The 27,387-nt window shown below is 43.4% G+C and overlaps 1 protein-coding gene across 1 annotated transcript in view; it reads left to right on the forward strand.

Moving 5' to 3' along the window:
* The window catches only part of LOC115106348 (protocadherin-15-like), a 193,059-nt gene extending 172,689 nt beyond the window's left edge, over window positions 1–20,370 (forward strand). Inside the window, exons 34-39 of the mRNA XM_065008380.1 lie at window positions 4,919–4,940; window positions 5,377–5,415; window positions 11,334–11,407; window positions 14,528–14,660; window positions 14,816–15,040; window positions 19,051–20,370. Coding sequence (XP_064864452.1) covers window positions 4,919–4,940; window positions 5,377–5,415; window positions 11,334–11,407; window positions 14,528–14,660; window positions 14,816–15,040; window positions 19,051–19,620 — 1,063 coding nt within the window. The 3' untranslated portion in view covers window positions 19,621–20,370. The remainder of the gene's footprint in view (window positions 1–4,918; window positions 4,941–5,376; window positions 5,416–11,333; window positions 11,408–14,527; window positions 14,661–14,815; window positions 15,041–19,050) is intronic.
* Window positions 20,371–27,387: the final 7,017 nt, after the last annotated feature.

Genomic DNA, 27,387 nt, shown 5'->3' on the forward strand with positions numbered 1-27,387 from the left:
CCCTGCGTCATTAATACCCAGAGCAATGGTAGTCCACCCCCCAGCCACAAGCCCACTCTTCCCATCCTGCGCAGCCTCAGCTTCTCCAGCTACAACTCAGCCTCCACCGAACCCTACGAGGTCATCCCTGAACCCCCAGACGTGCCCCCTTCTCCTCCCCCACCCAGCTTCCCTCCACCTCCCCCCTCCATGCCTCCTCCCAATTCCCCCTCCACCCTTAACTACGGCAAAAACCTTTTCCCTGCCTCTCCCTCCTCCCATGTCCCCTCCCCTCAATCGTCCATCTGCGTTTGTGCTCCCCCTCACCCGCTGTGACCACCCTGAGACCTGTGTCCCTGCACCCTCCCCATCGACCCCGAGCTCCCCATGAAGGAGCTGAAGGGGATCCTGAAGAACGTACAGAACATCGCCGACATCGAGAAATCTGTTTCCAACATGTGCAATCAAATAGACAAGAAAAACGATGCTTCAAGGAGCGTCCTGAAGCCACAAGGGTCTGTTGATTCTGTGGACTCCTTCTACGATGAACTAGACATTGCAGAGACTGTAGTCCCCACCACAGCAGAGGTGGAGGCTGATGCTCCGTTTGGAGAACAGTACAAACAGGTACACGTCCAGCCAAACATCAAAATGAACTCCTTAGTGGAAGAGCTGGAGAAACGCTTCCCCTCTCAGTCCACTGCAATGTGACTCTCTCCTTCTATTTCTGTTCAGTGACTGTTTCTTCTTTTCCTTCTTCATTTTGTGTTCTTTTGCAATTCCATTCTTCATTCATTCTTGTGTTTTCATTTTTTGTCATTTATTGTTGTCATGTATTTTTTTCAAGGGAGTTGTTTTCATTCTGAAATGTTGATTGATATTTATTTATATATGAATGCATGGCTAGTCTTGTTCCGTGTCATAACTTAGCCTGTAATTGTAAGGTTTTATGGTCACCTAAAGATGAAGATAATCTAGAGAATTTTACCTATCCATTTCATTAAAAGAAAAAACATATTCATTTCTCTCAAGTAATTTCAACCAAGTTCAATTGTAAAACCGCATAAGAAATTTCAGAGGACCTGAGCCCTAGCTATGCCTCAGGACTACCTGGCCTGATGACTCCTTGCTGTCCCCAGTCCACCTGCTGCTGCTCCAGTTTCAACTGTTCTGCCTGCGGCTATGGAACCCTGACCGGTTCACAGGACATGTTACCTTGTCCCGGACCTGCTGTTTTCGAATCTCTCTCTCTACCGCACCTGCGGTCTCGACCTCTGAATGCTCGGCTATGAAAAGCCAACTGACATTTACTCCTGAGGTGCTGACCTGTTGCACCCACTACAACCACTGTGATTATTATTATTTGACCCTGCTGGTCATCTATGAATGTTTGCTGGTCATCTATGAACGAAGGCCAGCATTCCTGGAAATGCCTCATCGCTGTTGACGTTGAGACTGATGTTTTGCGGGTACTATTTAATGAAGCTACCAGTTGAGGCATCTGTTTCTCAAACTAGACACTCTAATGTACTTGTCCTCTTGTTCCGTTGTGCACCGGGGCCTCCCACTCCTCTTTCTATTAGAGCCAGTTAGGGCCAGTTTGCGCTGTTCTGTGAAGGGACTAGTACACAGCGTTGTATGAGATCTTCACTTTCTTGGCAATTTCTCGCATGGAATAGCCTTAATTTCTCAAAACAAGAATAGACTGTCGAGTTTCGGAAGAAAGTTCTTTGTTTCTGGCCATTTTGAGCCTGTAATCGAGCATACAAATGCTGACGCTCCAGATACTCAACTAGTCTAAAGAAGGCCAGTTTAATTGCTTCTTTAATCAGAACAGTTTTCAGCTGTGCTAACATTATTGCAAAAGGGTTTTCTAATGATCAATTAGCCTTTTAAAATTATAAACTTGGATTTGCTAACACAACGTGCCATTGGAATACAGGAGTTATGGTTGCTGATAATGGGCCTCTGTACGCCTATGTAGATATTCCATAAAAAATCTGCCATTTCCAGCTACAATAGTCATTTACGACATTAACAATGTCTATACTGTATTTCCGATCAATTTTATGTTATTTTAATGGACCAAAAATGTGCTTTTCTTTCAAAAACCAGGACATTTCTAAGTGACCCCAAACCTTTGAACGGTAGTGTATGTTTGGTGGAAACATACCACTCGTGGGAAAATGCGCATAGTTTCTTTATGCGGATTCTAGAGTAGCGCACAGTATTGTGCTAACAAGTGTATACTTAAAGAGCGATCTCATTTTAAGGAATATGTAATGAAGGAATTCAACTTGCAAACTTTACAGATGTATTACACAGTCACATACTGTATGTATTCGGAGAGTATTCAGAGCCCTTAACATTTTCCACATTTTGTTATGTTACATTATTCTAAAATGTATATATATTTTTTTTTATCAATCTCCAAACAAAACGCCATAATGACAAAGACAATCAACCAGTATCAGGTTGATAGAAAGTTTTGCAAAAATACATTTAAAAATTTAATTTCACCTTTACATAAGCATTCAGACCCTTTACTCAGTACTTTGTTGAAGCACATTTGGCAGCGATTACAGCCTCGAGTCTTCTTGGGTATGACACTAAAAGCTTGGCAAATATGTATTTGGGGAGTTTCTCTGCAGAGTTTCTTTGGATGGGGAACATCGCTGCAAAGCTATTTTCAGGTCTCCCCAGAGATGTTTGATCCGGTTCAAGTCCGGGCTCCGGCAGGGCCACTCAAGGACATTCAGAGACTTATCCCTAAGCCACTCCTGAGTGGTCTTGGCTGTGTGCTTAGCATTGTTGTCCTGTTGGAAGGTGAACCTTCGCCCCACACTGAGGTCCTGAGCGCTCTGGAGCAGGTTTTCATCAAGGATCTCTCTGTACTTTGCTCCTTTCATTTTTCCCTCGATCCTGGCTAGTCTTCCAGTCCCTGCCGCTGAATAACATCCCCACCATCATGTTTCACCGTAGGGATGGTTTCAGGTTTCCTCCAGACGTGACGCTTGGCATTCAGGCCAAAGAGTTCAATCAGACCAGAGTATCTTGGTCTGTGTGTGTGTGTGTGTGTGTGTGTGTGTGTGTGTGTGTGTGTGTGTGTGTGTGTGTGTGTGTGTGTGTGTGTGTGTGTGTGTGTGTGTGTGTGTGTGTGTGTTCGTGTGTGTGAGAGTCAAATCTAAAAAGAACATGAAGAAAATGTACAACAATGACAAATGGTTTGATGAAGAATGCAAAAACCTAAGAAAGATTTTGAGAAACCTGTCCAACCAAAAACATAGAGACCCAGAAAACCTGAGGTTATGCCTTCACTATGGTGAATCCCTAAAACAATACAGAAATACATTACGGAAAAAGAAGGAACAGCACGTCAAAAATCAGTTCAATGTAATTGAAGAATCCATAGACAGAACAAAGAATTATCTATCCAAAACAGAGATGTATGGGTAAACCACTTCTCCACTTTTTGGCTCTATAACAAAGAACAAACAGCAAAAACATGTACATGATCAAATACAAATGTTTAGAATCCACTATTGAAGACTTCAACAACCCACTGGATTATCCAATTACCTTGAATGAACTACAGGACAAAATAAAAACCCTCCAACCCAAAAAGGCCTGTGGTGTTGGTATCCTCAATGAAATGGTAAAATATACAGACAACAAATTCCAACTGGCTATACTTAAACTCTTTGACATTTGACTTCAGATTCTAGTTGGTTGAGGCCTGGTGCTGCAGACTGTTCTAGTGCCCTCGCCAATGTGATGATATTTATGTTGAAGAGGGCCCTGTGGAAAGAATTTGGTTTTGTCAGTTTAAACTGTACACTTGTTGTTTGTGTTCATAGATTTTATAATGTCGTATGTTTTTCCCCCAACACCACTTTCCATCAATTTGTATAGCAGACCCTCATGCCAAATTGAGTCGAAAGCTTTTTTTAAATCAACGAAGCATGACAAAGACTTTGCCTTTGATTTGGTTTCTTTGTTTGTTTGTTTGTCAATTCGGGTCTGCAAGGTGAATACGTGGTCTGTCTTACGGTAATTTGGTAAAAAGCCAATTTGACATTTGCTCAGTACATTGTTTTCATTGAGGAAATGTATGAGTCTGCTATTAATGATAATGCAGAGGATTTTCCCAAGGTTGCTGTTGACACCTATCCCACGGTAGTTATTGGGGTCAAATCTGTCTCCACTTTTGTTTATTGTGGTGATTAGTCCTTGGTTCCAAATATTGGGGAATATGCCAGAGCTGAGGATGATGTTAAAGAGTTTAAGTATAGCCAATTGGAATGTGTGGTCTGTATATTTGATCATTTCATTGAGGATACCATCAACACCACAGGCCTTTTTGGGTTGGAAGGTTTGTATTTTGACCTGTAGTTCGTTCAATGCAATTGGAGAATCCAGTGGGTTCTGGTAGTTTTTAATAGTTGATTCTAGGATTTGTCTTTGATCATGTACATTTTTGCTGTTTGTTCTTTGTTATAGAGCCAAAAAGATTGGAGATGTGGTTTATCCATACATCTCCATTTTGGATAGATAACTCTTTGTTTTGTTGTTTGTTTTAGAGTTTTCCAATTTTCACAGAAGTGGTTAGATTCTATGGATTATTACATTTCCCTCTGTCCCCCTCTCTTTCCCTCTCTCTCTCTCTCTTAGTGAGGGGTAGGGGTAGAATATATTTAAGAGCCCTGAATAATTCATATTATTGCCTTCCAAAAGGAGGCAATTCTTTACAATTCTCATGTACTTGAAACTGAAAAATTAGCAAAGGGAGACCACTCTCTGCTTTTGATTTAAGCAGCCAATTACTGCTACAGTAAGTAATACAAGCTCAAGCAATCTTTATCTTGACAATCTTTATTTTTGACAATCTTTATCTTGACAATCTGGTTTACTGATTTCCACAATGTTTCTTCCTCTACAGGCGCGGGTATGGACATCATGAGGTACGTTGGCGTTTCCATTCCTCTGAAATTGGCGTTGCTGCTTTTGAATGGGGAACCTACTTGTCAGTTTATTTAACATTGTTATCTGTAGACACAGCGTTGATAGAAGGACCAAAACTAAATATGGAAATGAACTTCCAATGCACCGCCCACCTTATATTTGGCACAGATATTGGAGAGGTTTGGCTGATGGCGGAAGCTGTCATCCCTTCGTATTAAATGCCTTGGGTTTTGGTTATGAAATTCTCTTATTATACTTCATTGACACAGGCTGTTTCTTCTATCTATTTCCCATGAAACTCCCCCTGACCTCGCTTGCTACCCCTTCCCCATCCATATTTGCATTGATCCACTATCTGTTTAATGAAACCTACCTCTTATCTATTTCCCCTTTGACTGTCTTTTCCTCCTCAACTGTCCACTCTCTCTCCGGCAGCAACATCAGTTGCTCAGGCCCTCTCTTCTGAGACCGGAGGTACAGAATACTCTCTATCTATCTCTCTCAATTCAATTCAGTTCAATTCAAAGGCTTTATTGGCATGGGAAACATATGTTAACATTTCAAAAGCAAGTGAAATAGATAATACACAAAAGTTAAATGAACAATTAAAAAATAAGGGCCTCCCGGGTGGTGCAGTGGTTAAGGGTGCAACGCCAGCTGTGCCACCAGAGACTCTGGGTTCGCGCCCAGGCTCTGTCGTAACCGGCCGCGACCGGGAGGTCCGTGGGGCGACGCACAATCGGCCTAGCGTCGTCCGGGTTAGGGAGGGCTTGGCCGGTAGGGAAATCCTTGTCTCAACGCGAACCAGCGACTACTGTGGCGGGCCAGGCGCAGAACCTTCGTTTCTCCCGAGCGATGAGACAAGATAGTAGCTACTAAATACAGTTGGATACCACAAAATTGGGGGGAAAAAGGGGTAAAATTCAACAAATATAAATAAAAAAATAAAAAAATTACAGTAAAACATTACACTCACAGAATTTCCGAATTTCAAATGTCTTATTATGTCTATATACAGTGTTATAGCAATGTGCAAATAGTTCAAGTACAAAAGGGAAAATAAATAAACATAAATATGGATTGTATTTACAATGGTATTTGTTCTTCACTGGTTGCCCTTTTCTTGTAGCAACAGGTCACAAATCTTGCTGCTGTGATGGCACACTGTGGAATTTCACCCAGTGGATATAAGAGTTTATCAAAATGTGGTTTGTGTTCAAATTCTTTGTGGATCTGTGTAATCTGAGGGAAATATGTGTCTCTAATATGGTCATACTTTTGGCAGGAGTTTAGGAAGTGCAGCTCCATTTTGTGGGTAGTGTGCACATAGCTTGTCTTCTCTTGAGAGCCAGGTCTGCCTACGGCGACCTTTCTCATTAGCAAGGCTATGGTCACTGAGTCTGTACATAGACAAAGATTTCCTTAATTTTGGGTCAGTCACAGTGGTCAGGTATTCTGCCACTGAATACTCTATGTTTAGGGCTGAATAGCATTCTAGTTTGCGCTGTTCTTTTTGTAAATTCTTTCCAATATGTCAAGTAGTTATCTTTTAGTTTTCTCATGATTTGGTTGGGTCTAATTGTGTTGCTGTCCTGGGGCTCTGTGGGGTCTGTTTGTGTTTGTGAACAGAGCCCCAGGATAAACTTGCTTAAGGGGCTCTTCTCCAGGTTAATCTCTCTGTAGGTGATGGCTTTGTTATGGAAGGTTTGGGAATCGCTTCCTTTTAGGTGGCTGTAGAATTTTACAGCTCTTTTCTGGATTAAAAACGCGTGCTATCATTAGCAGGTATCTGCTCTGCATGCATTATTTGGTGTTTTACGTTGTACACAGAGGATATTTTTGCAGAATTCTGCATGCCGAGTCTCAATTGGTGTTTGTCCCATTTTGTGAACACTTGGTTGGTGAGCGGACCCCAGACCTCTCAACCATAAAGGGCAATGGGTTCTATAACTGATTCAAGTCTTTTTACCCAGTTACCTGTGGCGCTGATGTTTAGGCCAAGGTACAGTATGTATAGTTTTTTTGTGTGCTCAAGGGTAACGGTGTCTGGATGGAATTTGTACTCTTGGTCCTGGCAACTGGACCCTTTTTGAAACACCATTATTCATGTCTTACTGAGTTTTACTGTCAGGGCCAAGGTCTGACAGAATCTGGGCAGAAGTTCTAGGTGCTGCTCTACGCACTCCTTGGTTGGGGAGAGAAGTCACCAGATCATTAACAAACAGTAGACATTTTACTTCCGATTCTAGTAGGGTGAGGCCGGGTGCTGAAAACTGTGCTAGTGCCCTCACCAATTTGTTGATATATATGTTGAAGAGGGTGGGGGCTTAAGCTGCATCCCTGTCTCACCCCCCGGCCCTGTGGAAAGAAAGGTGACTCACCAACTGGATTCTGGAATTTCTGTTTTTTTACATCGGATAAAAGTAAAGACTCTACAAAATGGTATATCATACACTGCATTTGAGGAAACAATGGGAAAGTAATTCTGTTTCGAAAGTTGATCAACTTGTAAACTCACTTTTGAGAAAACCATCTTTCAGTGTTTTGGTACTACTATTGGAGAGCCCTTCTTTGTCTACACCCATTCAGCATTGTTCACATCCTATTAAGCCGGTTGATCCGAGCGTTCTGTACTAACTTGCCAGCTACTTCCAGACTTCTTAGAGAGAGAGAGAGAGAGAGAGAGAACAGCTCACTGAACATTTTTCACCCTAGCAGAGCTGGTTATGTTATCCAGCGCATTGGTGTCCAGATACCAACTGTGCTGTCAGACTGTCCGTTCGTAAATTCAGAGTGTTTCACGTTCAGAGCATACACTGGGCGCTCTGGTCAATAAGTAGGGTTGTTCCGAAAGCTCTGACCTCACAATAACAGTCAAGCACCCAAGCTAACTGGCTAACATTGGCTAGCTACTTCCAGACATATAATAAGAGAACACCCCACCCCACCATTTTACTCCCCCTAGCAGACCTGGTTAGGCAGTTTTCATGTTATCCAAAGCGTTTTTGATTGTAACTGTGCTGCTGGCAACAATTGGATTATGCTTTGTTGCCGACGTTTACTGACACCAGACATATTCAACGGGTGTTGAGCGTTAAAAAATGTATCAGTTATTCTGCGCTCTGGCACACTAAGATGAGAGTCTTTTCTTAAGAAATGTGGCTAGATAGCTAGCTAGGTAAACAATTAATCTAACGCATGACGTAACATTAGTTAGCGAGCCAGCCAGCTAACGTTAGCTAGCTAGATAACAGTACACTAACTTGAAATGAAAATACTTTGTCAAAATTAGAGTAGAGTCTTTTGTTAAGACATGTAGCTAGCTAGCTAGCAAAACAATGGACAATAATCACAACTCATTATGTTACTACCCTGCATGAATCTGCAAGTAGGTAACCAACCAGGTTCTATGGCTATAACTAGCCAAGCAAATGTATCTGAGATACGAAGAATAAGATCATACACAACGGTAGCTAGCGACCCAGCCAGCTAACGTTAGCTAGCTAACAGTACACTTGAAATTAAACCACTTTCTGCTTAAATTTTACCTTGTAAGCAGGAATCGGGAGGATAGAATTATGGTCAGATTTGCCAAACGGAGGGTGAGGGAGAACTTTGCACCAGTCTCAACGTCAACAGTGAAGAGGCGACTCTGGGATGCTGGCCTTCTAGGCAGAGTTCCTCTGTCCAGTGTCTGTCTTCTTTTGCCCATCTTCATCTTTTATTTTTATTGTCCAGTCTGAGATATGGCTTTTTCTTTGCAACTCTGCTTAGAAGGCCAGTACACTCTAATGTGCTTGTCCTCTTGTTCCGTTGTGCACCGGGGCCTCCCACTCCTCTTCTATTCTGGTTAGAGACAGTTTGCGCTGTTCTGTTAAGGGACTAGTACACAGCGTTGTACGAGATCTTCAGTTTCTTGGCAATTTCTCCCATGGAATTTTCTCAGAACAAGAATATACTGACAAGTTTCATAAGAAAGTTATTTGTTTCTGGCCTTTTTGAGCCTGTAACCGAACCCACAAATACTAACGCTCCAGATACTCAACGAGTCTAAAGTTGTTTTATTGCTTCTTTAATCAGGACAACAGTTTTCATCTATGCTAACATAATTGCAAAAGGGTTTTCTAATGATCAAATCAGCCTTTCAAAATGATAAACTTGGATTAGCTAACTAGAGGTTGACCGATGAATCGGTATGGCCGATTAATTAGGGCCGATTTCAAGTTTTCATAACAATCAGTCATTTGCATTTTTGTGTTTGCCAGCAGCTCTTAGCAATGCTTGAATCACAGTGCTGTTTATGACTTCAAGCCTATCAACTCCTGAGATTAGGCTGGCAATACTAAAGTGCCTATAAAACATGCAATAGTCAAATGTATATGAAATACAAATGGTATAGAGAGAAATAGTCAATGTCTCATAATTCCTATAATAACTACAACCTTAAACTTCTTAACTGGGAATATTGAAGAACTGGGAATATTGAACCACCAGCTTTCATATGTTCTGAGCAAGGAACTGAAACATTAGCTTTTTTACATGGCACATATTGGACTTTTACTTTCTTCTCCAATTGAGCATATTTCATTATTTATTTGAGACTAAATTGATTTAATTTCTGTATTATATTATTTATTTAGTATTGTTTTAATTGTCATTATTACAAATATATATATATATATATATAAATAGTCTGATTAATCAGTATCGGCTTTTTGTGGTCCTCCAATAATCGGTATCAGTATCGGCATTGAAAAATCATAATTGGTCGACCTCTATAGCTAACACAACGTGTCATTGGAACACAGGAGTGATGGTTGCTGATAATGGGCCTCTGTAGATATTCCATTAAAAATCAGCAGTTTCCAGCTACAATAGTCATTTACAACATTAACAATGTCTACATTGTATTTCTGATCAATTTGATGTTATTTTAATGGATAATTTCCTTTTCTTTCAAAAACAAGGACATTTACAAGTGACTATTACAGTGAAACATTTTGTCCAGGAAATTGTCTAGAAGGGATTGAATTTGTTGTTGCCTAAACTTTTTGGGGGAGATTTCCAAAATACTTTCCTTCCATCTATAGCATTTCTTAATATTATTCTGTTCTTTTGACTTTGATGGCTCCTGATTTAGCATAGCTCTGTTCAAATAGAGTGTGATTTTTCTGTGATCTGATAGGGGTATCAGTGGACTGACTGTGAACGCTCTGAGAGACTCTGGGTTCAGGTCAATGATAAAGTAGTCTACAGTACAACTGCCAAGAGATGAGCTATAGGTGTACATACCAAAGAAGTCCCCTCGAACCCTACCAGTGACTATGTACATACCCAGCATCCAACAGAAGTTGTTGCAGGAGTTGCTGCAGGAGTTGTTACCCATTTCTGTTGGTTATGTTGCCGTAGTTGTTTCTAGGGGTGAATATGGGGGAGGGAATGCTGTCACCTCCAGGTAGATGTTTGTCCCCCTGTGTGCTGAGGGTGTCAGGTTCTTGTCCAGTTCTGGCATTTAGGTAGCCACAGACTAGTACATGTCCCTGGGCCTGGAAATTGTTGATCTCCCCTCTAGGATGGAGAAGACGTCATCGTTAAAGTATGGCGATTCTATTGGTGTGATACAGTAGGTAGCACCAATGAGGACATTTTTCTCTGTTGATATCATATCCTTATTAATTTCTAGCTAGATGTAAAATTGTCCTGTTTTGGCTAATTCAATAGAGTGGGTTAGGTCTGCTCTATACCAAATTAGCATACCCCCTGAGTCTCTTCCCTGTTTCACACCTGGTAGTTTGGTGGATGGGACTACCAGTTCTCTGTAACCTAGAGGGCAGCCAGTGGGTCCATCTCCTTTATACCATGGTTCTTGTAGAATGACAATGTCTGTATTTCCAATGTCTTTCATGAAGTCTGGGTTCCTGCTCTTTAGGCCAAAGGCAGATGATCTCAGGCCTTTTATATTCCAGAATGAGATAGTAAACCCTTTTATTTCCATAGTGTCTAGTGTTGTTTTTGTGTGGTTTAGACTGTCTGTCTGTCTGTCTGTCTGTCTGTCTGTCTGTCTGTCTGTCTGTCTGTCTGTCTGTCTGTCTGTCTGTCTGTCACTCTGTCTGTCTGTCTGTCTGTCTGTCTGTCTGTCTGTCTGTCTGTCTGTCTGTCTGTCTGTCTGTCTGTCTGTCTGTCTGTCTGTCTGTCTGTCTGTCACTCTGTCTGTCACTCTGTCTGTCTCTCTGTCTGTCTCTCTGTCTCTTCTCTGTCTCTTCTCTGTCTCTCTCTCTTTGCTATCCAAAGTAGTGAAGAATCCTCCTTTAATAAAGCCTGTTTGATGGTCTTCTCTTGTTTTCCTTCAAATTCATTGTCTTTAACTAATACCTCTACTTTACCCACAACAGGAGCTCTCTATTGAGTCTGGTATCGATCCTGGCCAGGACTATTACACCCAGGATTATTATAATTGTGACCATGGGTAAGGGAATGTGGGTGTGTGTGTGCATGTTTTCTTGCATGCATGGCTGTGCACGGTGTGTCTCTGCACAGTGTGTGTTTGTGTGTGTTTTTGTTCCTGAGGCCTCACTGATCCTGTGAGTGCCGACAGTTCACCTCACACCAGGGAAACTCAGTCGGTCTGCAGAGTCCAGAAACTCATTTAGAGTTAAATACCCGTCCATAACAAACAGCTCTCGACACAACAGGCCTCCAGACTGAAAAATCGGAAGTAGTTTCCGAACAGCCTTGAAGTGAAGCATTCAGGTCAGAATACATAATGATAGCTTCAGACGAAATAATTCAAATTGTCATTTGTTGCCACCTGTGATGAATTCCATAATTTTCATTTTAAGACACTAGAGACCCCATTTAGGTCTCCTGGCACAATGATAGCCAGGCTAATCACTCACTTAGCACGTTACATTGAGCATCGTCCACATGTTATCTCACAACAGGAGAACAACAAGGAGTGTTGATGCAGTTGGAATGTTGTGGAATTAAGCTCTTACGATGTAGCCCCTCCAGCACCCAAGTGAGAGGATGATAGTTATAGAGCACGTGTGTCAAACTCATTCTACGGATGGCCGAGTGTCTGCAGGTTTTCACTCTTCCCCTGTACTTGATTGATGAATTAAGGTTACTAATTAGCAAGGAACTCCCCACACCTGGTTTTCTAGAGCTTAATTGAAAGGAAAAAACTAAAACTTGCAGACACTAGGCCCTCCATGGAATGAGTTTGACACCCCGGATGTAGACGGAACGATTTGGATTTAAATATGTTGTAGCAGCAGATACATTTACCTCTCACTGTCTCTGCGTGTCTCTCTCTCCTCTCTCTTTCTTCTCTCTCCTCTCTCTCTCTCTCTCTCTTCAATCTCTCTCTCTCCTCTCTTTCTTCTCTCTCCTCTCTCTCCTCACTCTCCTCAATCTCTCTCCTCTCTCTCCTCAATCTCTCTCCTCTCTCTCCTCAATCTCTCTCCTCTCTCTCCTCACTCTCTCTCTCCTCTTTCCCCTCTCTCTCCTTTCTCTCCTCACTGTCTCCTCTCTCCTCACTCCCTCTCTCTCCTCAGTCTCTCTCCTCACTCTCTCTCCTCTCTCTCCTCACTCTCTCTCTCCTCTTTCCCCTCTCTCTCCTTTCTCTCCTCACTGTCTCCTCTCTCCTCACTCCCTCTCTCTTCTCTCTCTCCTGTCGCTCTTCACTCTCTCTCTCCTGTCTCTCCTCTCTCTCCTCACTCTCTCTCTCCTCTTTCCCCTCTCTCTCCTTTCTCTCCTCACTGTCTCCTCTCTCCTCACTCCCTCTCTCTTCTCTCTCTCCTGTCGCTCTTCACTCTCTCTCCTGTCTCTCCTCTCTCTCCTCACTCTCTCTCTCCTCTTTCCCCTCTCTCTCCTTTCTCTCCTCACTGTCTCCTCACTCCCTCTCTCTTCTCTCTCTCCTGTCGCTCTTCACTCTCTCTCCTGTCTCTCCTCTCTCTCCTCACGCGCTCTCTCTATACGCAGCTTTTCACCTTTTAATGACAACGTCCAGCCTCTGACTTCAGCCACACCGCTGTGATATTTTTCTCTCTGCTATGTAGCGGGTCTCTCAAAATGCTAATGTTTCGCTTCACACCGACCACTATGAATAAAATTTGAGTTTGGCTCATGTTTGGGTTGAGATGTGGGGAATAGTCTTCTGGCTGGAGGCTTGAGCCTTTTAACCATTTGGCCTCTACTGACACCGTGTACTGTACACTCTTGGAATTAGTGGTGACTCGAGGAAACCTTGGAGATCCTCAAGAAACCATTGCTAGTCAATGGTTCATATTTTCATCTTCGTTTACTTGAGTGGTTCTTGAAGGAACCTTTATTGGTTCAATGTAGCAACGTGTTCCTGGAGGAATCCTGGAGCAAAGGCTTGGCTTATTAGGGGCGTGGCTTGCGGATCAGTATTTTTTTGTGCCACCCATTAAAGTAAATGGCATTCTTGTTCATCTGTTGTATTGTCTTCCAATGTTAAGGTTGAACGCTGACAGTTTGTAGCTTCAGTTCCCCAAGAGCTTATGTGAATCCTGAAGTTGGAGTAGTTAACACTTTATTACAGTATGTCAGCAATGTTCATATTATACTAGAATATGTAATAAGCATAGATATTCATGGAACATTTCAATTGTAGTGTACAAACTTAACGTGATGAACAGTAATGACATTTACGCTAACGGGGGACCAAAAATAACTATCATAAAGCCACACCTCCAATAAGCCACACCTCCAATCTGATAGGCTGCTACCTATAAAAAAAGGTTTTAAAAAATGGAACCCTTCCAATCACAGAAGTGGTCCTGTTTGAACCTTTACACAGAGGTTCCTCAAATACCTTTTTCAACTGGAAAGGTTCCGCCTGTGTGGCCACCAAAAAGGTTCTTCCAGGCTCCTTTACTTCTTAAGAGTATAAGTTAAAGGTCACCACACCCTGTGTCCAGACAGTCACAGTCAGCCCTGTTAAGCTGATGGTCTGTTTCTCCCTAGGAGCACTCAGTCTTTAACCTGGGTTCATAGGGAAGTGACTTCTACGCTCTGTAGTGAGTGGGCCCTGGATCTTATTCTATCCCTTTCTGCCCCCCTCTGGCACGAAAGACAGGCTGAACAAAGACAGAGAAGAAAAAAAGGAATAGCCTGTCTTGGGGTAATGACGGTAACATACCCAAAGGAGCCTCCTTTACTGCCCTCCTCTCACTCTTTCTGTTATCCAGGAGCCACTGGAGACCCGGGCCCAATCACATGTTCTGTTTCACACTCGCTTCTGAAAAACGAATGGCAGAATTATACTGATAAATGTGTATGGACAGAGGTTGAATAAATTATGTTATGGCTGCGAGTGTGTGTGTGCGCGTGCATGCGTGCATGTGTGTGTGCGTGCTGTGTGTGTGTGTGTGTGTGTGTGTGTGTGCTGTCTGTCTGTCTGTCTGTCTGTCTGTCTGTCTGTCTGTCTGTGTATGTGTGTCTGTCTGTGTATGTGTGTCTGTCTGTCTATGTGTGTCTGTCTGTGTATGTGTGTCTGTCTGTCTGTCTGTGTATGTGTGTCAGTCAGTACAGTGTGTAACTGAACCGTGTCTCCCTACAGGTATGAGCTGCCTCAGTATGGCAGTCGCAGGAAGTTGATATCTCCGACAGGCTTGTATGATGAGTACGGAGAGGTGATTGTGGAAGACGATGGGAGCTACTACTATTGCAGTCCACAGGAGTCGGATGGAGAGGTAGCAGATTTGTATGATTCAAAATGATGCACCTTTGAATTTAATAAAAAGTATGTCCCTGGAGGAACCCCTGCTTGGTTCAGTAATGGGTCAGTAATGGTTAATGGTCAACAGTGGATTTAACGGTAGCTTGGGCTGATGTGACTGTAACATAGGTGGCCATGCGTGGTGGGAGGAGGCCATCTAGGTGGGGCAGAGGACCACCCCGAAGCCCCCTCAGTGGCCCCCCCAACAGGTACTTGGAGATCTGCAGTCCCCCCGTCCCAGGCCAGTGCAGGAACCACCACCAGCACTGCTGCTACTGCAGACTCCCTTGGCCCCACCACTCCTCTACGGCTGCTCAGAAACTAAAGACAGTCATGAAACTCTGCAATTTCCTGGTGAGCCCCCCTCACTCCACCCTCTGTGTAACAAAGCCAGGATATTCCCCTTGAATTTCTTCTCCAATGATCGGAGGAGATGGTGGGGACTTCCCTGAACTAATTAAGGCCTAGTGCTCCGACAGCATGCTGAGGATGAGCAGCGATAGATGGTCATAGATGGTAGCTACTTCCAGGCCTGGGACGAGGCCAAGCCCTCGGTGAAACAGTGGTTGGTGAAGGTGCCAAGACGTACAGTTGAAGTTGGAAGTTTAAATACACCATAGCCAAATACATTTAAACTCCGTTTTTCACAATTCCTGACATTTAATCCTAGTACAAATTTCCTGTCTTAGGTCAGTTAGGATCACCACTTCATTTTAAGAATGTAAAATGTCAGAATAAGAGTAGAGAGAATTATTTATTTCAGCTTTTATTTCTTTCATCACATTCCCAGTGGGTCAGACGTTTACATACACTCAATTATTATTTGGTAGCATTGCCTTTAAATTGTTTAAGTTGAGTCAAACGTTTCGGGTAGCCTTCCACAAGCTTCCCACAATAGGTTGGGTGAATTTTGGTCCATTCCTTCTGACAGAGCTGGTGTAACGAAGTCAGGTTTTGTAGGCCTCCTTGCTCGCACATGCTTTTTCACTTCTGCCCACAAATGTTCTATAGGATTGAGGTCAGGGCTTTGTGATGGCCACTCCAATACCTTGACTTTGTTGTCCTTAAGCCATTTTGCCACAACTTTGGAAGTATGCATTGTCCATTTGGAAGACTCATTTGCGACCAAGCTTTAACTTCCTGACTGATGTCTTGAGATGTTGCTTCAATATATCCACATAATTTTCCTCCTTCATGATGCCATCTATTTTGTGAAGTGCACCAGTCCCTCCTGCAGCAAAGCACCCCCACAACATGATGCTGCCACCCCCGTGCTTCACGGTTGTGATGGTGTTCTTCAGCTTGCAAGCCTCCCCCTTTTTCCTCCAAACATGACGATGGTCATTCTGGCCAAACAGTTCTATTTTTGTTTCATCAGACCAGAGGACATTTCTCCAAAAAGTACGATCTTTGTCCCCATGTGCAGTTGCATACCGTAGTCTGGATTTTTTATGGCGGTTTGGGAGCAGTGGCTTCTTCCTGGCTGAGTGGCCTTTCAGGTTATGTCGATATGGGACTCGTTTTACTGTGGATATAGATACTTCAGTACCTGTTTCCTCCAGCATCTTCACAAGGTCCTTTGCTGTTGTTCTGGGATTGATTTTCCCTTTTCGCACCTAAGTGCGTTCATCTCTAGGAGACAGAACGTGTCTCCTTCCTGAACAGTATGACGGCTGCGTAGTCCCATGGTGTTTATACTTGCGTACTATTGTTTATACAGATGAACGCGGTACCTTCAAGCGTTTGGAAATTGCTCCTAAGGATGAACCAGACTTGTAGAGATCTACAATTTTTTCTGGGGTCTTTTGATTTTCCCATGATTTCAAGCAAAGAGGCACTGAGTTTGAAGGTAGGCCTTGAACTACATCCACAGGTAAACCTCCAATTGACTCAAATGATGTCAATTAGCCTATCAGAAGCTTCTAAAGCCATGACATACGTTTCTGGATGTAACGGTTTTCTGTATGTGAAGGAGAGTCAGACCAAAATGCGGCGTGGCTATTGCGATCCATGTTTAATGAAACAAAGTAAACACGAATCAAATACAAAAACAATAAACGTAACACGAAAACCGAAACAGCCTAATACTGGTGCAAAGTAACACCGAGACAGTAACAAGGACAATCACCCACAAAACCCAACACCAAACAGGCTACCTAAATATGGTTCCCAATCAGAGACAATGACGAACACCTGCCTCTGATTGAGAACCATATCAGGCCAAACATAGAACTAGACAAACTAGACATGTAACATAGAATGCCCACTCAGCTCACACCCTGACCAACCAAAACATAGAAACATACAAAGCAGACTATGGTCAGGGTGTGACACTGGAATTGTCCAAGCTGTTTAAAGGCACAGTCAACTTAGTGTATGTAAACTTTTGTGGAATTGTGATACAGTGAATTATAAGTGAAATAATCTGTCTGTGAACAATTGTTGGAAAAATGACTTGTGTCATGCACAAAGTAGATGTCCTAACCGACTTGCCAAAACTATAGTTTGTTAACAAGAAATTGTGGAGTGGTTGAAAAACTAGTTTTAATGACTCCAACCTAAGTGTATGTAAACTTCCGACTTCAACTGTATAAACATATCAAGCAGGCTCTTCAAGAGAGGAGGATATATTCAGTATGAGCTCTGTAGCTGAGCAGAGAATGTATGGTTCCAGGTCCCAATGCTCCAGTGACTCTGAGAGGGAATAGAGGTGGCAGGCCTCCCTGGCGGTGGACAGTCGTGAACAGGACTGCAGCAGCTCTGAGGCAGGGTCCCAGGGGATGCCTTCTCAAACAGAAGGAGTATGAGCAGCACTGCTTCATCCTCCACAACGGATTGCAGGGGTTACTCTGGAGGAGACTTGGGAGGAGAGGAGGCCCAGGAAAGGGCTGTGGATTCAGACCCAGATCAGGGGGAGAGCCAGGGAGATTCTGAGGAGGAGAAGAGGAGGTCAAAGTCAGATGGGGATTCTGAGGAGTAGTCTGAGAGAGGAGGAGTCCCAGACAGAGAGAGAGGCTGGGGATTCTGAGGAGAAAGTCCGATAAAGGTCAGGATCAGAGACTGAGGAACACAAGAGGAGTGTGACGTCTGCAGAGGCGGACACAGAGCCAGGGACACGGTCACAGACCCGTGTCCAGCAGAGGAGAGCAAGGAAGAGGAGGAGTCCTCGGGGGAGGAGGAAGAGGAGGCTGAGAGCGGAGAGTCGTCCGAGGAGTGAAGGGTCATCATCCAAGAAGTCCAGTGGGAGCCTTACAATGGTCTCAACAGGAAAGAGACGAGGCTCGACAGAGGTCAGCCTCAGATGACCCTTTCCCCCTACCCCTGAGGATGATGAGGAGGGAGCCACGACGGCGAGACCGTCCAGCGGTAGTTATGGAAACAGCTTGGAGCATAGCACAGAGGAAGAAGAGGAAGATGAAGCCATAACATCTTGATTCAATTGAATTCCGATCCCATTAAGTAAGATCTCCGAATGCCTTGATTGCGTTTGCAATTATTTGTGTGGAATGTATTATTGTAATAGAAGCCATTTTAGCCAATTACAGAGTCCAAACCGCATGGCCTCTCTTCCGCTCTTCTCTTTTTAGCTGCTGCCTTTTCATTCATGAATAGTGGAAGCAATGTCCTTTTGATGTGATAATCCCATTCCTTCTTCTAAAGCTCTTAGTAAATGGCTAATGATTGCTTCTCATCTGTCTGTGTGAAGAAGCACAAAAGATGGTGGTTAATTCACCTCAGAAGATGTAGTCATTTCCTCCAACAGCTCCTTCTTCAGCGTGACAATGTGCACTCAGTGTCTTTAATAAGGTCTTGATGTTAAGCTTCATGTCTCTCATACACGGAGTGTACAAAACATTAAGAACACCTGCTCTTTCAATGATATAGACTGACCAGGTGAATCCAGGTGAAAGCAATGATCCCTTATTGATGTCACTTGTTAAATCCACTTAAAATCTTTGTAGATGAAGGGGAGGTGACAGGTTAAAGAAGGATTTTAAAGCCTTGAGGCAATTGAGACATGGAATGTGTATGTGCCATTCAGAGGGTGAATGGGAAAGACAAAAGATTTCAGTGCCATTAAACGTGGGTGTGGTAGTAGGTGCCAGGCCTACCGGTTTGTGTCAAGAACTGCAATGCTGCTGGGTTTTTCATGCTCAACAGTTTCCCGTGTGTATCAAGAATGGTCCACCACCCAAAGGACATCCAGCCAACTTGACACAACTGTGGGAAGCATTGGAGTCAACATGGGCCAGCATCCCTGTGGAACGCTTTCAATACCTTGTAGAGTCCGGGGGGAGGGGGGGAGGTGTTCCTAATGTTTTGTACACTCACTGTATTTCTGTCTGCTTGTTGTTGTTGTTCAGTACGGGAGGAAGAAGCGGATCAAGCTGGTGGTGGACAGGGAGTATGAGACCAGTTCCACGGGGGAGGACAGTGCTCCGGAGCCCCAAAGGAACCGGCTGTCCAATCTGACCAACCACAGCCACGTCAACGGCAGCGTGTACCTGGCACAGAACGGCTCGGTCATACGCACCCGCCGGGCCGCCCACTCAAACAACATAAAGGTCAACTCCCCAGTGCGCCTGGGCAAGCACTTTAAGAAACTAGACAAACTGGCGGTGACTCACGAGGAGAGACTGCCGCTCAACAGCCCCGTGGCGACCACGTCCTCGGCCGACAAGAACCTAAACACCCAGCCCTCCAGCGGCTCCCTGGCCTCCAGCACCACGGGAGCCGAGAGCATTGCGTCCAAGTCCAACATCGCCAAGGCCAGGAACGAGAGAACGTGGGACGCGGAAGAGCAGGAGTCAACAGTGGACAATGAGGACGTGAGAGAACCTTTAGAATCTCAGAGCGATCGCACGTATTCCGATGAGGAGGAGCTATGGATGGGGCCCTGGAACAATCTGCACATACCAATGACAAAACTGTGACTTTTGTATTTTCACTTGTGACAAAATGAACTTTTTAGTATTGTCCCCAATGACTTAATTCATGGCATAAATCTCAATTGAATTGCGCTTTATTTCAGCATTATATTTGCATTTATTTATCAGTAACCCACTGGTTTCTTGTTAAGTGTTGCAAACGAAAGCAACATCGCAATTAATTGGCTTCATCTTAAAAATGGTCTTCTCTCTATTAAGCTACTGTACATTCATCCAAAAGTTTCTGCAACCAGTAAGCTATTAGTTTTCCTTTAAATACAGAATACTAACCATTTTGAGTTTACTTAGGATAAAACATGCTCTTTTCCCAATATTGTCACTTGTAGAATGTTCTTTCCTAAGAGGAGTTTATGAAAATGTCTCGGCGACACAGAGGTGTCTTGATCAGGGATGCACTTGCTGTCCACGTAGGCCTTTTCCTGTGCCCCAATCATAAAAGTCACTCAGACCCGAATACAGTGTTATTTTTGTCATTTTTATACAGATTGCTACATTTTTGAGGGATATTTGAAATACTATCCTGTTTGCTGCATACTGCATATTTGCCATGTCTTGAAATAACAATTCTGGTTGTGGTCTGGTTTTGAATCAATATTCGTAATGGCCGTGTGATGTTTATAAGCACATGAAAAACCAATGCAGTAATCTTTGTTCAAGTGCTGCCTTCACAAATATATCAAATATGTCTTCAACCTAATGATGGAAACAGAAATAAACATTTCTCATCAAACTGTTGCTACTTCTATTCATCTAGTCCTTTTTCCCTCTCCGAAATGGTTAAAAATCCCTTTCTTTGCAGAGAGAAGTATGCCAAATCCAAAAACCCCAGTCTATGCTATGCCCAGGTCAAATTGACATTAGAGTCAGTTCAATTTCCATGTGTTTGCTTCTGCTCTGAGAATCAGCATTATGATATTGATGAACTTCAGGAGACGGTGTTCATTTTTAATGGATCTAGAAGGACATCCATTTGATTGATTTAACTAAGTTGCCTGATTTATAGTGATTCCAGTGTACACACAGTACAGTCATCTGGGCTTATTAACCAGAGGATGGAGTTAGCCCAGTTATTTCTGAATACAGAGGGTGATTGCATGTACGAAGATTACATCTTCAGAGGAAAGGAGGATAATTATAAGAGCTGAGAAGTAGTGTGCTCTGACCCTGGAATCATATCGACATGTCCACAGACTCAAAGCTTATCTACTTGTCAACTTCTAATTTCTTCAAGTCTGCCCAAGGCTCACACTCCTTGTCACAGATCAATAATGCCAACATTTCGAAACATGTTATACAATTTATTTGATTTTGTACCATTGATTCATTTAAAGATAAGTGTAATCATTAGCTAATAGCGCCACAGAAATATCCAGTCACAGTATTGGTTGAAAGTGGCAAACGTGTGAAATGTGTAGTCTGAATGTACAGCCGCTTTAACTCAATAGTGTGAGATCAGTATCACAGCTCTTTGCTACCGCAGGTGGCTGATGCTCATGAAGCACTTCTCCCGCAAGGCAAAGCTTTCTGGGAGACGGAGTTCTTTAAAAAGAGGGAGAGAAAATAGAGCTGAAAAACCCCCCCAAAACAATCAAAGTCTCCAACAGCTCTTTGCTCTGGCACCACAAGCACTTCTCTCTTTCTCTGGCTCGTTGTCAAAGGAGTTTCCTTTCACAACCAGAGAGGCTTTCAGAGCCACTCCATTTAAACCGATCATAATTCTCCTGGGCCTGAGAAATGCCTATATAGGGGAGAATCACCATAGCTTAGTGGTAAGTATTCTGTTAACACTTGTTTGTTCAATACAAGTCACTTTTTACTTTAGGCTTATTATGTAATATTTATGCAAATGTTTCATAAACTCAATCTATTATGATTTCCTTAAAATATTGTGTTGACACCTAACATGAAACGTCAAACCTCTTATTTGAATGTAAAACCATTGGACAGTTTACACTGTTTAAACTATTTCAGGCTTTGTAAAAGAAACAGATGTGCCACTAGATGGCATCTGACACCATATATTGTATCTGTAGTGTGGAGAGCCCGGAGAGAGAAAGAACTGATGTGTGGTCTTGATTGCTGTAGTAACTACTGTTCACCAGTAGATGGAGGTGATGAAGTTTACATTACATCAACCCCTGGTATCAAATTCAATTGTTTTGATTACAGGCAGTTAAAGTAACTGTCCAGTGTTTCCAGATTTCTATGAAATAAGACCTATAATTAATTACGATATGAGCTAAATATCTTTCCTTACAAAAAACGGTAAATAAGTATGTTAAAAACAGCTTTTCTGTGTTGGAATGGATTGGGCATACCCCAACAATAGAATGGTGTGGGCATACCCCAACAACAGAATGGTGTGGGCATACCCCAACAACAGAATGGTGTGGGCATACCCCAACAACAGAATGGTGTGTGTGTACCCCAACAACAGAATGGTGTGGGTGTACCCCAACAACAGAATGGTGTGGGCATACCCCAACAACAGAATGGTGTGTGCGTACCCCAACAACAAAATGGTGTGTGCGTACCCCAACAACAGAATGGTGTGGGTGTAACCCAACAACAGAATGGTGTAGGTGTAACCCAACAACAGAATGGGGTGGGCATACCCCAACAACAGAATGGTGTGTACCCCAACAACAGAATGGTGTGGATGTACCCCAACAACAGAATGGTGTGGATGTACCCCAACAACAGAATGGTGTGGATGTACCCCAACAACAGAATGGTGTGGATGTACCCCAACAACAGAATGGTGTGGACGTACCCCAACAACAGAATGGTGTGGGCGTACCCCAACAACAGAATGGTGTGGACGTACCCCAACAACAGAATGGTGTGGGCGTACCCCAACAACAGAATGGTGTGGGTGTACCCCAACAACAGAATGGTGTGGGCGTACCCCAACAACAGAATGGTGTGGATGTACCCCAACAACAAAATGGTGTGGGTGTAACCCAACAACAGAATGGTGTGGGCGTACCCCAACAACAGAATGGTGTGGATGTACCCCAACAACAGAATGGTGTGGATGTACCCCAACAACAGAATGGTGTGGATGTACCCCAACAACAGAATGGTGTGGATGTACCCCAACAACAGAATGGTGTGGGCGTACCCCAACAACAGAATGGTGTGGATGTACCCCAACAACAGAATGGTGTGGATGTACCCCAACAACAGAATGGTGTGGGCGTACCCCAACAACAGAATGGCGTGGGTGTATACCAGCCATAAAACATATTAACGCATATAGACCGCTGATCGGCCAGCTCAGTAAATGAGCCAACATGACATCATGTTTCATGAGAAAATAGCAAGCTTTTTTGAAACGGTCTGTTTGAGGTAGGGTTTCTGGAAAAAAATTCTCAAATGTATGCTTAGGCCACAAATAATATAGATTATTTTATTATTGGAGTCAACAACATTATTTGCGTATGAGTTAACAGAATATGAACTTTCAAATGTGAGATTTTCACTAGACAGTTACTTTAACATGTTTAATTAAGTGCCAATTATATCAATTGTTTTTAATTGCACAAGGTGTATAATGATAGTCACTTGGCCTGCAAAACAAACTCTTCACTTCTGCACAGAGATGACTACGGGTAGACCCTTGTTTATGACCCATTTAACTACACAGGCAGAGCACCGTACTGTTCCACCCTTAATAATATATTCTAAACATGTCCAGAGCAACTCTAAGTGGACTTTTCACCAGCAGGCAGCGTCACACCGACAAAGCACTCTAAAGTCAGTGGTTTATCTCCACATTAAGTGGTCATGTTAGTAAACAAGTGAATTACACTGCTCTTGAACACCCGCCAAGAGAGAGAGAGAGAGATAATAACTTACGAGGAGAGGCACTCTAATTAACAATCAAATAATTACGACAAGATTACCTGTACCTTGTGACCGGGCTGTGATGACATTATCCCCTTTGATCTGCACACGATGGATTCCCATTGAAATATATCAAACAAACCCCCAAAATACATAATTAAGTTAATAATTACAATCCGGCAGGTTTGTTATTATGCCGCAGCAGCCGAGCATCATGGTCCCTTTACATTCTATAGAACCTGAAGCTAATACAGCCCAATGCGGAGTAAACACAAAACCCATGCAAGTAAGTGTGTGTGCACACACACGGCACACATATACCACGCAACAGTATCATCAGAGATGTTGACTGCAGGTGGGTAATAACTCTGTGGTCATATTTGTACAGCGTTTAGAGATGGACCACATCTAACAGAACACAGCCCAGGATATTTTTTTTCCCTTAAAGAAACTGAAGTTGACTTTGTCCATTGGACAGTCACTGACTTTCTGACATTGTTTATATATTTTTCAAATTTTATACCAATTTCTGTCACACTGTATAATGGCAGGACTGGGTGAAATGTGAAACCCGTAATACAGCCGTTTTCCTGAACCATGTATAGATTTTTGAAGTATTTCTGGTTTTCTAAACTATATGTTGTAGATTCTGGGTGCTTTATAATTGATGTAGTGTGCATGCAGTCGAAGGTAGCATTTTGAGAGATGTTCTTGATCTCCCTTCACACACAAACATACACAGAGTAAATAATGTTGATGGCATCCCACCCAAGCGTTTTATTATTTCTCAAAACGCAGGGCCTATAGAAAAATAGAAGCTTGGCACAGTCGGGCCCAGTTAATGAGGGGGTGCTTTATACATGTCTCCTGCTCAGACATTAGAAGACATACATTTGCCACCATGGCACCAGAACCAGCTGTAAGAAAACATGAATTGGGTTGCAGGCAGCATGTCATCGTCTCCAGAAGGGGAGTACCTGTATGGTCATGTTGTGGAGATATTCTCCTCAAAATTACACTCATTGGGTCAAATAATGTCATCTTTAAACAAAGTAAGTATTGTTTTATACATATTGTTTTCCACAGGTGAAAATCTTGTAGACTTCCAGACTTCACCACACCCAACAGAGAACAGGAAGTAACAGTCACAGCTACTACAAAATGGGGATCTGTGAGATCTTCAAGCATCTTCCATGGTTAAATGACGAAAATAATGTTGGAGGCAATCATGTCACACATTTTACTTTGGATCATAATTGTATTGTTCTAGGCATGCATGAGGCATCATAATATATAAATCAATCCATTAACAAATCAATCAATCATTGTGAATAAATGATGATATACCATGGACTCACAGCAATGGGCTGCTTCAGGCTCAGTACTTCCTCTGATACTTTAGCTGTAGCCAGCAGAGCATTTGGCCAGCCATCCAACAGGCTCCAAATGTGGAATGGAGACCCAGCGGGGAATCTTGTTAAAACCAAATTAGACGAGACAATCAAAAAATTCCATGGTCTGAGTCTTACTGGTGGACCCGGCACTAAAGACAGATTTTTAAATTAGAATTTGACCGTCTGTTCTCATTATAACAGCTGTTATGGCTTGATGTGATGCGAGTCCGACCACAGCGTCTGGCATCCTCGATCCACCCAACTCACTGCACACTCAGGGAAACTAAAGATAACTCCCCTGTGCTCGTAGAGACACCGTGGGTGTTGATTTGCCCAAGTGTTTTAGATAAGCAGGATTTCTTTTAGTATCTTTGAGTAGCAATGCCAATAACTTCAACTGACTCCCTGAATAGGAGCCATCATTCTATTGTTTTCATTTGGTTGAACCCATTTACGTTTGGCTCCAGCTGCTGAGTCGTTCTTCATCTAGAAGAGTGTGAGAATGCATTTGACAACAATCCAACAAGCAGAAGACTTGTAACTGCTAAATATATCGAGGTAGAAGCCTTAAGGACATCGACCTCAATGACTATTCTATTCACAGTGTTGGATTATCGTCCACCTATTGTTCAGTTGTAGATGAATGTGTTTGAACCCAGTTCCCATTGTTGATAGGCCTACTAGACGATTCAAGCTTGGACCCTGTTATTTAACAGCCTAGCCAGGCATTAGGTTGAGGTTGAGGTTGCTATGGTATCACAAACACAGGATTTGTTTTAGGTCTTTTCTTCAAGTCTTCCCTTTAGTATTTCTACCCAACATCAAACAACACTATGGAACTATAATGACACGTTAGCGTTTTGTATTTTGTCAACTTGTCTAATTTGATGCAATTAAACCCCTGCCTTGAATGACACAATCCCAGTATTGTTATCTTACCAAACACTGCTTGTAAATGGATCTGTATGTTCCCTCCAACCAGGCCTGAACAGAGGTATGCACACACTTCATACTGCTGGTAAATGGATCTGTATGTTCCCTCCAACCAGGCCTGAACGGACATATGCACACACCTCATACTGCTAGTAAATGGATCTGTATGTTCCCTCCAACCAGGCCTGAACAGAGGTATGCACACACCTCATACTGCTGGTAAATGGATCTGTATGTTCCCTCCAACCAGGCCTGAAAGGAGGTATGCACACACCTCATACTGCTGGTAAATGGATCTGTATGTTCCCTCCAACCAGGCCTGAAAGGAGGTATGCACACACCTCATACTGCTGGTAAATGGATCTGTATGTTCCCTCCAACCAGGCCTGAATGGAGGTATGCACACACCTCATACTGCTGGTAAATGGATCTGTATGTTCCCTCCAACCATTTTTACATTTACATTTAAGTCATTTAGCAGACGCTCTTATCCAGAGCGACTTACAAATTGGTGCATTCACCTTATGACATCCAGTGGAACAGTAGTGCATCTAAATCTTTTAAGGGGGGGGTGAGAGGGATTACTTTATCCTATCCTAGGTATTCCTTAAAGAGGTGGGGTTTCAGGTGTCTCCGGAAGGTGGTGATTGACTCCGCTGTCCTGGCGTCGTGAGGGAGTTTGTTCCACCATTGGGGGGACAGAGCAGCGAACAGTTTTGACTGGGCTGAGCGGGAACTGTACTTCCTCAGTGGTAGGGAGGCGAGCAGGCCAGAGGTGGATGAACGCAGTGCCCTTGTTTGGGTGTAGGGCCTGATCAGAGCCTGGAGGTACTGAGGTGCCGTTCCCCTCACAGCTCCGTAGGCAAGCACCATGGTCTTGTAGCGGATGCGAGCTTCAACTGGAAGCCAGTGGAGAGAGCGGAGGAGCGGGGTGACGTGAGAGAACTTGGGAAGGTTGAACACCAGACGGGCTGCGGCGTTCTGGATGAGTTGTAGGGGTTTAATGGCACAGGCAGGGAGCCCAGCCAACAGCGAGTTGCAGTAATCCAGACGGGAGATGACAAGTGCCTGGATTAGGACCTGCGCCGCTTCCTGTGTGAGGCAGGGTCGTACTCTGCGGATGTTGTAGAGCATGAACCTACAGGAACGGGCCACCGCCACAGGCCTGAACGGACATATGCACACACCTCATACTGCTAGTAAATGGATCTGTATGTTCCCTCCAACCAGGCCTGAATGGAGGTATGCACACACTTCATACTGCTGGTAAATGGATCTGTATGTTCCCTCCAACCAGGCCTGAATGGAGGTATGCACACACCTCATACTGCTAGTAAATGGATCTGTATGTTCGCTCCAACCAGGCCTGAACAGAGGTATGCACACACCTCATACTGCTGGTAAATGGAACTGTATGTTCCCTCCAACCAGGCCTGAACAGAGGTATGCACACACCTCATACTGCTGGTAAATGGAACTGTATGTTCCCTCCAACCAGGCCTGAACAGAGGTATGCACACTCCTCATACTGCTGGTAAATGGATCTGTATGTTCCCTCCAACCAGGCCTGAACAGA

This window comes from Oncorhynchus nerka, linkage group LG23 (assembly GCF_034236695.1).
Source record: "Oncorhynchus nerka isolate Pitt River linkage group LG23, Oner_Uvic_2.0, whole genome shotgun sequence".
Lineage (NCBI taxonomy): Eukaryota > Metazoa > Chordata > Actinopteri > Salmoniformes > Salmonidae > Oncorhynchus > Oncorhynchus nerka.